Source organism: Bufo gargarizans, chromosome 3 (genome assembly GCF_014858855.1).
Source record: "Bufo gargarizans isolate SCDJY-AF-19 chromosome 3, ASM1485885v1, whole genome shotgun sequence".
Taxonomy (NCBI): Eukaryota; Metazoa; Chordata; class Amphibia; order Anura; family Bufonidae; genus Bufo; species Bufo gargarizans.
The window spans coordinates 221,750,689-221,763,582 of NC_058082.1; the positions used below are offsets into that span (position 1 = coordinate 221,750,689).

The window sequence follows — 12,894 nt, forward strand, 5'->3', positions numbered from 1 at the left end:
TGCAGATTAGTTTCCATGAGGGCCTTCACAACAGCCTCCAATTTGTCGTGAGGCACTGGATGTAATATAGCTGATTTAATGTATGACATACAACCACGCCTGAAAAATGCAGAAACCAAAAAAAAAATCAGGCGTTCACGCCAGCCTCACTGCTAATGCGCGCATCCTCCACCAATTGTGGGGTTTCGCTCTGGTAGACAGGATTAGCGGACGCAGTATAGAGGCAACAACAAGTTCTTTGGATCAAACAGTTTAGTGTTTTATTCACACTTTAGGCAAGTGACAAAACAATTAGTCATAATCAGACAAAAAGTCACCTTGCGGTGTTGGTGGTAATTAACACCATGCTGCAATTCTGCCCCAAAGAGTCCTTCCCTGACCATAGCAGCACCAACCTGTTTTCACGCCAAACAGGTAGCAAGCCTTCATCCAGACACAAGGCTCCCAGATCCCAACACAAAGACTTGGCTTCTGAGCCCAGCTGCCTATTTAAGGACAGTCAGGTGCTGTCAAAACCCAGACCAGCACTTAAAATCCAATCCGGTATTTGACCTCACCTGGCTGTAAATCAGCCCAGCAGCACATTCTGGGAGGAAAATACCTGTTTTCCCAGACGTTTTGTGTCACAATATATACACACTACTCACAAAAAGTTAGGGATATTTGGCTTGTGGATGAAATTTCAGGATGAACCTAAAATGCACTCTAGAGTGATGTGACCTTCTCTAAACATTTGAATGCAAATGTCCAACTGTTCAATGTTTCAGTACTTTTTGCACAACTTGCTGTTCTCTAACAAGGGGCTAAATGGCAAAATTCACAACAGGTGTTGGATCTATAAATCGCCCAATAAATTTCCTGGTTCAATTAGAAATGGTATTTAAACAGTCCTCATCATCATGCTGTTCACATTTTGACATCATGAGACCAAGATGACACCTAACAATTGATCAACAGTACCTCACCATTGCGAGGCTTCAAGCAGGATGTTCTCAGATGGAAGAGGCCACTGAGATTAGAGTGTCACAGAGTGTCATCAACAGGTTGCAACAGAGATACAGAGAGACTGGAAGAGTAACAGAAAGGCATAGAAGTGGACGTCCTGTGGCCACATTCCACTCTGATGACAGCTGCATTGTGAACAATGCCCTGAGGAAGTGGATGATGAATGCCACACAACTCCAGGCACATTTAAGGGAGGCAAGAAGCACCCAAGTGTCATGTCAGACCATTCTAAACCGATTGCATCAACACGGTATGTGTGCTAGATGACCTGCAAGGGTACCTGACAACACCACCAAGTCAATTCACGCTAAGCAGAAATTATGGCCACCAACGATGTTGGAAACATCAAGGAGAGCGATATGCATCAGACACTGTTGTCCCCATACAAGCCTTTGGTGGTGATGGTGTTACAGTGTGGACAGGTGTCTAGTCAATACATAACTGCCCTACACTTTGTGAATGGTACAGTGACAAGCCCATACTACTTGAATAACATCATTAATCCAGTCATTGTACCTCTGCATGAATAACATAGTACTAATTTCATCTTTATGGACGACAATGCACCAGCTCATCGAGAACACATCATTAGGGAATGGCTGCTGGAGACTGGGGTACCTCAAATGGAGTGGCCTGCACTTTCTCCAGACCAGAATCCAATTAAAAACCTATGAGATCAGTCGCCGTGTAGAGACTTGTAACTCTGTACCCCAGAACCTCAATGACCTGAGCCCTAACTTTTTGAGAGTAGTGACAGGACCAGGAGAAAAGTGAAAATGTATATATACCTGGTAAGAGCAGCCAATCCATGTAATGGTCACATACACACACACACAGGGGGGAGGATAGTGACCACTGCTCTCCACCCTCACCCCTGGCCCTGCCTACTTGCCTCACGAGTCCTGATGACAGGGGACATACTGGACAGCAGTCCCTAACTTAGGATACGTGCGGGAAGGACAGACAAAACAAATAACGGATAGTGAACGGACCAGGTCAAAACCAAGAGGACAACGCAGTACAGAGGGATAAGCAAAGAATAGTCAGGAGAAGCCGGGGTCATAAATACCAGGAGAGTTGAGAAGTACCAAAGAAGTACCAAAGAAGTACCAGGTCACTATTAAGGGTCAAGGTGGTGTGGAGGTCACTTGTAAGGGGAGCGGGGTGCTTTGGAGGTCACTGTTAACGGCCAGGATGCTGTGGAGGTCACAGTTAATAGTGAGTGCAGCTGTTGATGTCACTGTTAAAGGGGCAGGATGCTGTGAAGGTCACAGTTAATAGTGAGTGCAGCTGTTGATGTCACCGTTAAAGGGGCAGGATGCTGTGAAGGTCACAGTTAAGGTTATGCGGAACTGTGGAGATCACTTTTTAGGGAGCGGGGCGATGTGGAGGTCACTTTTAAAGGGGCAGGGTGCTGTGGAGGGCACTGGTAATGGGTGCAGGGTGCTTTGGAGGTCACTGGTAAAGGGGTGGGACACTATGGAGGTCACTATTAAGGAGCAGGGGGCTGTGAAGGTCACATTCCCCTCTCCGGATGGAGCTGCAAATTAAACATGCTCCTTAATTCGTTCTCTATGGGTGGGACTGTCAGAGATAGCCAAGTACAGTGCTCTGGCAGTCCCACAGATAATGAATAGAATGGCAGGCAGCATGCTGCTTTATCAGAAGAGGGGAACAGGACCCTCTTTCTTGGGGTCAGTGGGGGTCCCAGCGGTTGGACTTCCTCTGATCAGTTAGTTATCCCTTACCCTATGAAGGTGATAGGGGATAGGGGATAACTTGAAAACTTGGCATAACCCCTTTAAGCCTTAAAGTGGTTTCTCTAAGACTAGGAACCTGTTTTCAGATGGTCAAGCAAGGTGCAAGAGATAAAAAAAAGTCTCACCTCTCAGTGAGCTCCGTTCTCCCTAGCTTCTGGGTACCACTGGATTAGAAGTGTGATGTGCTGTCAATATGCACACCACTCCTGCTATCCAATCAATGGCCTCAACGATTAGATGCTGTGCCTGCACATGTGAACCCTGAGGTCACTCATTAGCTGGCAGCGGTGATGTGCATGTAGATGGCATGTGGCACATCTGGCCCGGCAGGAACTGGAAGGAGAGTAGAAAGGATCTCAGTGCTGGATCCAGAGCATCTCTTTGTTTAGTTTTTTATTTGCTGTTGCACCCTGCCTGGCCATTTGTAAAGGGGTTCCTTGCTTCGGAGAACCACTTTGACACCTGCAAGGAGGTATTAACTTTTCCACAGGGAATCCACAGTTCCCAATTCACAGTACCAAGGCTGTGGAATCTCAGTCAGGGATGACAGAAGTCAGGAAAGGCACATAGCTAGCACTGGCCACAGACTATTAACCACTTTCCGTCCGCCCATAGGATATAAACGTCCTATGGGTGGATCTCTATTTCTGAACGGATGTTTTAAAACGTCCGTTCAGAAACTGCAGCTGCACGCTAATCGTGCAGCTGCTGATCGGGTTGCCCGCTGTCAGTGACAGCAGGGCAACCCACAGAGAAGGCAGGGACAGTGCCCAGGTGTCCCTGCCTTCTAGATCGCTGCATACACAGCGCTCACCGAGCGCTGTGTATGCAGAGCAGGAAGCGCTATGCGCTTCCTGTTCCGGCCCGGCGGTCTTGTGACCGCCGGGACCGGAGAGTGCAGGAGCTGTGTGAGGTCTTTCACAGACCTCGATCAGCCCTGCACTGAGGCTGTGCAGCGCTGTACAGCCTCTCTGGGGGGTGTATTTTTCCTGTAACTGGGGCTACTATGTCAGCCCCAGTTACAGGAGAAATCCACAGTGAAAAAAAAAGAAAAAGTAAAGTAAATGTCCCCCAGAGGTCTTGTATGACCTTATGGGGGACGAAAAGTGTAAAATAAAAAATAAATAAATAAAGGGTTGAAAAAATAAAATAAAAAAAGTTTCACATATAAAAAAAAAAGTCCCCAAGTAAGGAATAAAAAAAAAAGTTAAAAATAGAAAAAATAAAATAAAATAGACATATTTGGTATTGCCGCGTCCGTAAAAACCAGCTCTATAAAAATATCACATGACCTAACCCCTCGGGTGAACACCGTAAAAAAAAAAAAAAACAGTGTCAAAACAAGCAATTTTTGTCACCTTACATCACAAAAGGTGCAACACCAAGTGATCAAAAACGCATATGTCCCACAAAATGGTACCAATAAAACCGTCACCTCATCCCGCAAAAAATGAGCCCCTACATAAGAAAATCTCTCAAAAAATAAAAAAAAACTATAGCTCTTAGAACATGGAGACACTAAAACATCATTTTTTTGGTTTCAAAAATGCTATTATTGTGTTGAATTGAAACAAATAAAAAAAAGTATACATATTAGGTATTGCCGCGTCCGTAAAAACCAGCTCTATAAAAATATCACATGAGCTAACCTCTCAGGTGAACACCGTAAAAAACAAACAAAAAAAACTGTGTCAAAACAAGCAATTTTTTGTCACCTTACATCACAAAAGGTGCAACACCAAGTGATCAAATATGCGTATGTCCCACAAAATGGTACCAATAAAACAGTTACCTCATCCCGCAAAAAATGAGCCCCTACATAAGAAAATCTCTCAAAAAATAAAAAAAACTATAGCTCTCAGAACATGGACACATTAAAACATAATTTTTTTGTTTTAAAATGCTATTATTGCGTAAAACTTTAATAAATGAGAAAAAGTATACATATTAGGTATCGCCACGTCCGTAACAATCTGCTCTATAAAAATGTTACTTGACTGAACCCCTCAGGTGAACGCTGTAAAAATAAATAAATAGAAACTGTGCTAAAACAACCAATTTTTTGGTCACCTTGCCCCATAAAGTGTTATAATGAATGATAAAAAAAATCATATGTACCCAAAAATAGTACTAATAAAACTGGCACCTTATCCCCTAGTTTCCAAAATGGGGTCACTTCTTGGGAGTTTCTACTGTAAGGGTGCATCAGGGGGCTTCAAATGGGACATGGCATCTAAAAACCATGTGGAGTTCCTTTTCTTCTGTGCCCTGCCGTGTGCCCATACAGCAGTTTATGACCACATGTGGGGTGTTTCTGTAAACCTCAGAATCTGGGTAATAAATATTGAGTTTTGTTTGGCTGTTAACCATCGATGTGTTAAAGAAAAAATTGGATTAAAATGGAAAATCTGCCCAAAAAGTGAAATTTAAAAATTTGATCTCCATTTTCCTTTAATTCTTGTGGAACGCCTAAAGGGTTAACAAAGTTTGTAAAATCGGTTTTGAATACCTTGAGGGGTGTAGTTTCTACAATGGGGTTATTTATGGGGGTATCCACTATGTAAGCCCAACAAAGTGACTTCAGACCTGTACTGGTCCTTAAAAAGTGGGTTTTGGCAATTTTCTTAAAAATGTGAAGAATTGCTTCTAAACTTCTAAGCCTTCTAACGTCCTAAAAAAATAAAATGACATTTCCAAAATGATGCCAACATAAAGTAGACATATGGGGAATGTTAAGTAATAAATATTTTATCAGGTATCACTTTCTGTTTTAAAAGCAGAGAAATTGAAATTTTGAAAATTGCGAATTTTGAAATTTTTGGGGTAAATTGGGGATTTTTTCATAAATAAAGGTGAAATATTTTGACTCAAATTTATGACTATAATGAAGTAAAATGTCTGACGAGAAAACAATCTTTGAATGACTTGGATAAATAAAGGCGTTCCAAAGTTATTACCACATAAAGTGAGATATGTCAGTTTTGCAATATTAGGCCTGGTCAGGAAGGGGGCAAATGGCCCAGATGGGAAGTGGTTAAGACAAGGTCAAATAAATTGGATAATTGACAAATTAAGCTGGGGCAGCACACCTTTGCAAAGTACAGGAACACAATATTTCTGATTGCTCGGGCACTGGGTGATTGGGAATGGCCCCTAAGAAGCACGTGATGACTTTACATTGGCTAGCAAGAAAAGCTTTGGCTGTACACATTGGGCCTTCAAGAAGACAAGGTCAAAAACAAAAACAGAAGAGGACCAGAGTAGGACAGCAGCAGTGAAGAGTGGAATGCCAGCTTCAGAGGAAGAAGAGGTGATGAGAGAGCCCTGAGCTATGGTGCTCTGGGAAGATCAGGATGCCGTGCGTGGAATCAGTAAGACAATGGGACATGACAGGATGTTTTCATTCCAGTCCAGTATCATATACAGTGCTGCCCAAATGTATTCATACCCCAGGCAAATTTTGACTTAAAGTTACTTTTATTCAACCAGCAAGTAATTTTTTGATGGGAAATTACATAGGTGTCTCCCAAAAAATAATAAGACGATGTACAAGAGGCATTATTGTGGAAAAAGTATTCATACCCTTCACAAACTGTCACAGTTCTAAAGTTTTCCTCAGGCAGCAGGAAGGCTATGTGCTCCCCTGCCCCTTTCCAACAAGCACTGAGGGAAGGGGGGCCCAAGCTGAACTTTTAGCTACGCCCCTGTATTTGAGTACATATATACGGTATATTATTAGAGATTTGATAAGAAGAATAGAGCACCAATGACTTGCTGTAATGACAGTAAGAATATAAATCAGCTTGCCAGCCTGCAGAGGATTCCCTTATGACTGGTAACGCTTGAGCTCAGTGTGTTTATCCTGACTATGTTCCTTGCTACAGGGTTCATTTGGGGATATTACAAATGTTTATGTAGGTAATGTGTAGCTGATGCATAGGGTGTAAAGGAACACAATCAAAGCTGTTTTGCACCATGAAAATTCCCAATGTCCAAATCAGGATTTTGTCATCAAATCTCCCAATGCATGTTCTTATAGCATCAAGAGAAGAAAAATACCTTTATTTTCCTTCACAGTCAGTTAATGTTCAAAGCAATCAATCAGATATTTCTCTCTGCTTGGGCAGACAAAAACAGAGCAGCAGATTTATTTAGAATGATGTATCACTGAGTGCTACACCACATTGAAAAAGCAGCGTAGCAAGGCTTCAGGTTCTAGAAAACGAGTGAAAAAAGTCTTCATTAACCACACCCCTTTTATTTATTTTATTGATACAATGGGATATTGTGAGAGTTTCTTTAGAAAGGTATAAAGAAAAATATAGGTTTAGTGCAAATGGTCACATGATGCGAGGGGATCGGGTCAAACTGGATGTCTACAGTGAGGGAGCCTTAGGCTAGGTCTACACTATGACATTTGTCGTGCGACATTTTGTCGCACCAATGTCGCGTGACAATTTTTATAATGGTAGTCTTTGGTGTCACACTGCGACATGCAACATGATGCGACTGCGACACGACAGTCACAAAAAACCCATTCAAGATGGATTTTTCTGCGACTGTCATGTCGCAGAATGTCGCATGTCGCAGTGCGACACCATAGACTACCATTATAAAAATTGACGTGCGACACATGTTGCAGTGTAGTTGTGCCCTATGTGTCGTGCTACTTATTGTTGTCGTGTAGACCTAGCCTTAGCATTGGAGGCCTACGGGAGAAGGAGCAGGGAGCCAGCGCCAGGAAGCAGGAAAGTAATCTTCCCCTTACAGTTGCGGCTGTGTGTGTGTGTGTGTGCCTGTGTGTGACACAACCTCTTTAATGAACTGGAGAAATACAAATGGCTCCAAATATGTACATAACCATTAATTCTTAGCTGCAATTGGTTGCTATGGGTATGAAACAAGCTTCATATAAGGCCGGATGGACGTTACAAAATGTGATTGCATCTGGTAGTCCTTTCAGTTAGCTTCATTTGTCAGACAATATAATAGGAAGTAAAACAAATGAGGAAAGGACATCGTCTATAAATAATAGTTTTAAATTGGATCCACCATTATGGGAACCACCAATGTAACATTTTGCTCCATTCTGAGGTCTTACCTGTATTGTTCGCTTTGATTTTGGAGGTAGAAATTGGCATTGTTTACTAAATAACTAAACAGACGGCAATACAGCGATTTTGCAAGTAGATCCCGATAGAACTCTGCTGTCCCCATAGAATGTCTGCGAGTTATCATATCTCCTGAATATCAGAGAAAATAATATTACATTTTCTACATATATTTTTTTGTATACAAGGGTATAATTATGTATTCTTATTTCATATTTCATACATCATATTTGTCAAACTTTCTGAAGTAATTACAAATATTACTTTGACATGAATTTAGAATTAAAGCATAAATAATACACCAATAATGAACAGCAATTTTGACTACTCTAAACCGCTAGGTAGGGGCTGGGGGGAGCAGTATAAACATACCTTTTTGCTGCATTTCTTATAAGAGTTTAGGCCAGATTCTGCTCCTGAAAGGGGTTGTCTCACTTCAGCAAATGGCAATTTTTCAGTTGCATTATACACTATGGCCACCACTGTAATTCAGGAAAAAGCGACAGCCTCTCTGGTGATCAGGACCGTAAGAGAACAGGAGATTTCAGCGCTGCATACCTATTACATCCTATTATGTCTCCACTGATTGAGAAATTCTTTTTCCTTACCTTCTCCATTTCAACCAGACCACCTTGACAACTTCTTTCAGCCACATCTTGTTTGTAGAGTTTGTGACACAGATATCTTAGGTTCCTCACTTCTCTATCATCTTCCCCCTCCTCATGCCACAACATTGTTATCCTGCTGCTACCCCCAATACTATGTCCACTGTGCTCCCTAATGCCAACAAACACTATAATGCAAAAGTAATAGTGCCATACAGCTTCCTAGCCATCTTACATTTAGACCATTTTCTACGCCTAAAACAGGCTTAGAAAATGATGAATGAGACGGGCCTGCTGGTCTGTCACCTTCCCCACCCATGCCACTGCATTTTTTTAGACCTGGCGTGAGTGGGAAAAAATTTTAATGTAATGTTTGTGTGTGTCATTAAAAGATATAGACAGTATCCCCCCAAAACAGTGAGATATACAGTACCATGCCCCCTTAACAGTAACTTCCACAGTCCCCACCCATTAGCACTGCCCTCCCTCACAGTGCCCCACCTCCTTAAAATAGGACTTCCACAGCAGCCCACCCCCTTATCCTTGACCTTCACAGAAGCCTCCCCCATTAACAGTGAGTACCACAGCACCCCACCCTCTTGACAGTGACCTCCACAGGGGCCCGCCCCTTAACAGTGACCTCCACAGCAACCCACCCCTTAATACTGACCATAGGTTACAGTCCCCTTAACTGTGGCCTCCACAATTCCCTGCGCCCTTAACAGAGACCTCCACAGTGCCTGCCTGCCCTCTTAACAGTGACTGCCACAGTACCCTGCTCCCTTAACAGTGTCCTCCACTGTACCCCACTCCTTTAACTGTGAAAAGTACCCCGCTGCCTTAACAGTGACCTCCACAGCATCTGCCCCTTTAATAGTGGCCTCCACAGTCGCCTGCCCCCTTAACAGTGACCTCCACAGTGCCATCCCCCCAAAGACAGAAACGTCATATATCGAAATCATATTAACTCACACATAAGCTGTTTTATACTAAGAATGTACTTTGTCTCCTATAGCAACCAATCAGAGCTCATAATAATGACCTGTAGCAAAATAGAAGCTGAGCTGTGATTGGTTTCTATATTCTACATGATGATTATCCAGGCTAACTGCCACAACAGCCAACAGACAATGGCTCCTGTAGTTTGGCGTTTAGGTTACTAAGCAGAATTTTATACTCAGCTTATATATATATATATATATATATATATATACCATTAAAAAAAAACTCACCTAACTGTTGTTCCCCGCAGGTGTCTGGGATGCAGGATGCAGAACACATACCATTTCAGCCTATGGGCCTAGTTGCCACGTCCTAACACAGGCAGTTGTAATTCAGTATGACTTCCTATGCTGGGTCTCAGGTATGTGCTATGACCTCCTGTGCTGTGCTCACTACTGTGGGGCAGCTCACCACCAAAATGAACTCAGGGTCTACCAGAAGTGTCTAAAACAACAGTTCAGCAAACCCTACTGCTCATGGGTCTCCGAAGCAGATGGATGCTCATGGCTCCTCTGCCAAAGAAATTGCATTAGCAGAAATGGGTTCATTTTTTGTGATTGTATCGGAATTGGCAAAATGGTTGCCTTATCTGCTAAGTCACGTTTTCTGCTTCATCAAACAGATGAACGTTGACGTATCAGGAGAAAAACATCCAAGAACAAAGACCCTGCAACCATTGCTGGAAAAACACAAGCTGTTGGTTATTGCATTATGGTCTGGGGAATGTCCTTGTGGCATTGTCTAGTCCAGCTAATCTGTCTGGAAGGTACTCTCAGTCGATTATGCAGATATTCTTGCAGATAATGTACACACATACATGTCACATGGTTAGAAATGTCCAAAATTGGGAGGAAGAGCTTGACCAGGACTTTAAAGTAATATCCTGTCCCTTTAATTCCCCAGACTTGAAACCAAATGAGTATCTGTCGGACAGCCTTGATCATTGTGTTCGCTTAATGGATCCTCCCACACATCCTTTAGCAGCTATGGGATACACTACAGTCAGCATGGCTTCAGATACTTGTGACAACGTATCAAGGCATTAGTGATTCACTTCCAGCCTGTGTAGCTGCTGTCCGTACTGCACACGGCGGTTATGCAGTACCTCAGACCTGGGGGTATCTACAATTGCTGTAATATTATTATATGTTTCTGCTATTCATTTCATCAGCATGAGAGGTATGGTTGGCAAGAACAGAGCTAAGCCAGAAGGGGTAGTTCCAGTGAGACAGCAGAGAGAGAGAGAGAGAGAGAGAGAGGAATCACATGACATCTCATCAGGATCAATTGCACTCCCATCCTCCTCAGGAGCAAGCTGCAGTTACTCTAGCTGTTGGTCATAATAATGTGACTCGATAGTGTAAAACACAGATTTTAATCTTATATCTAGTCATGATGTCTTACCCTTAAAATATTGAACATCTGTTGTTAAGGCAGTAGACAGCTCATCTGGTAATATCTGCAGCATTCCAGCCACTAGAATGAAATTACAGTCGTTCATACTTTCAATACATCAAAACAGAACAATTAAAATCTTAAATGCGCTTCTGAGCTTTAGCAAGCAAGTCAGATTCCCTTTTTTTAAGGAGAATTTCCTGATCATTTCCAATGTCATTTGATTGAAGCTCAAATGGTGAACTTAAAAATGTGGTGTCTTTTATATTTGTAGGGTTCTGTCCAACACAGTTTTGTGTTTGTGAGTTTTTGAGGTGTTTTAAACATACAGTGTGTATTGGCACCTGATAATTTTTGTATGCCTTGTTATTAATTTTTTATAGGAAAGTATGTACCCCCCTGTAATGCTACTTCCTCTGTAGAGCTGTAGGAGTAAAATACATAAGTAGAAAAAAAACACCACACAAAAACACAACACACACTGGCACTTGTATTTATTTTTTTAAAGTAATATGTCAGCAAAAAAAAATTCTGCCAGTTAAATCCAGAGAGTAACACATATCCTTTTTTCCAATCTGTTTTTATTTTCTGATTGCAGATTCATTTATTCTGTTTCCTGAATATGATAATGGGGGTGCCCATCTTGGCTGAGCTGTTCTTAACAGCATTTACACAGCATAAAAAAAATTGTTTTATGGAAGCCCCATGGTCCATAGACACAATAGTCAGGAGGGAACCTTATTGACTTCTATGGGATAGCTTTCTAGGCATGTTCTGTGACCTGTGCAGAGGTCATTGTACAAGGGAAGAATAGATACGTTTTGACGGCCACCATATTGTGAATGGTGGATCCTGTGTTATCTGTCATTCTAATTATGCCTGTAATGATATCACCTATGTGTATAGATAAGCAGGTAGCTGCAGTAACGTGATCTGTACAGACCAAGAAGTGGCTCCTATTATCTGGCTTAGGGGCCAGTGTAAAAACTGCAGGATTTTATTGTTAAACAAATATATTAACCAAAAACATGATTGCAACAATTGGTCATTTTCTGATGACAGATTTCCTTTAAAGCAGGGCAAAAAAGAAAAAATTCAGACAAAAATGTCAGACACTGGGATAAGAATGCCAGAGCCAAAGCAGGCCGTGATTTAAATAAAAAAAAAAACATTATGTGGCTTAATAAACAAATCTCAAGGGTGAAAAATGCCACTACAAAAATGCTTGCGTATGCTGTGTTTAACGTCTAAGTGATAGGCCTGCTTTGGGCTTTTTTTTTTCATCATCACATTCCAACAACAATAACTTTTTTATTTTTCCATCAATGTAGCCATAACAGGGCTTGTTTTTGTGTGAAAAATGTAACTTTTTAGTGGCAATATTTTAGGGTGGGGGAAAAACAGCATTACTGCCATTGATTTATTTTTTTAAGTTTACTACTATTGCTCAAAAAAAGCCTTTTGGAAAAAAAATGTCCCAATGCTCATACCTATTTTTTTCTTTCTACTGAGCTGTATGAGGGTTTGATTTTTGCAGGACAATTTTTAATTTTCAGTTAATTGTATTCAGTTTTTGGTGGCGAATAGGCAAACAGCAGTTATAGCATTGTTTTGGGGTTCTTTTTTCCACGTTTAATGTGCAGAATAAAGTACATACTTGATAATTGTATAGTGCGGGTTGTTATGAAGCTATATAATAACATTTGTGGAGGGGATTTTATTTTTGCTGTCATATTTTCACTAAAACTTTATTTCACTGTTACTTTCACTATTTATTAGTCCCTGCTATACCTTCTATAATATATTGCACCACTTATGTAGTGCAATGTATTATGCTGTCAGTAGGACCAGGCTGCACTGATGGCAAAGCCTGCATACACTGAGGACAGGCCTTTGAGCATTCATTAGGCTAACAACTGGCATGTGAAGACATCAGCACCCTGCAATTGTATTTGCGATGGTGCAGATACCTGACAGAGGGAGCCCCCTCTCTCTGAAACCACTTAAATGCCATGG

General features: G+C 41.6%; 1 protein-coding gene across 1 annotated transcript in view; it reads right to left on the reverse strand.

Moving 5' to 3' along the window:
• Positions 1 to 12,894, reverse strand: part of MYO16 (myosin XVI) — a 482,244-nt gene that overhangs the window by 321,260 nt on the left and 148,090 nt on the right. Inside the window, exons 18-19 of the mRNA XM_044285559.1 lie at positions 10,888 to 10,959; positions 7,867 to 8,008 (exon numbers count right to left, since the gene is read on the reverse strand). Coding sequence (XP_044141494.1) covers positions 7,867 to 8,008; positions 10,888 to 10,959 — 214 coding nt within the window. The remainder of the gene's footprint in view (positions 1 to 7,866; positions 8,009 to 10,887; positions 10,960 to 12,894) is intronic.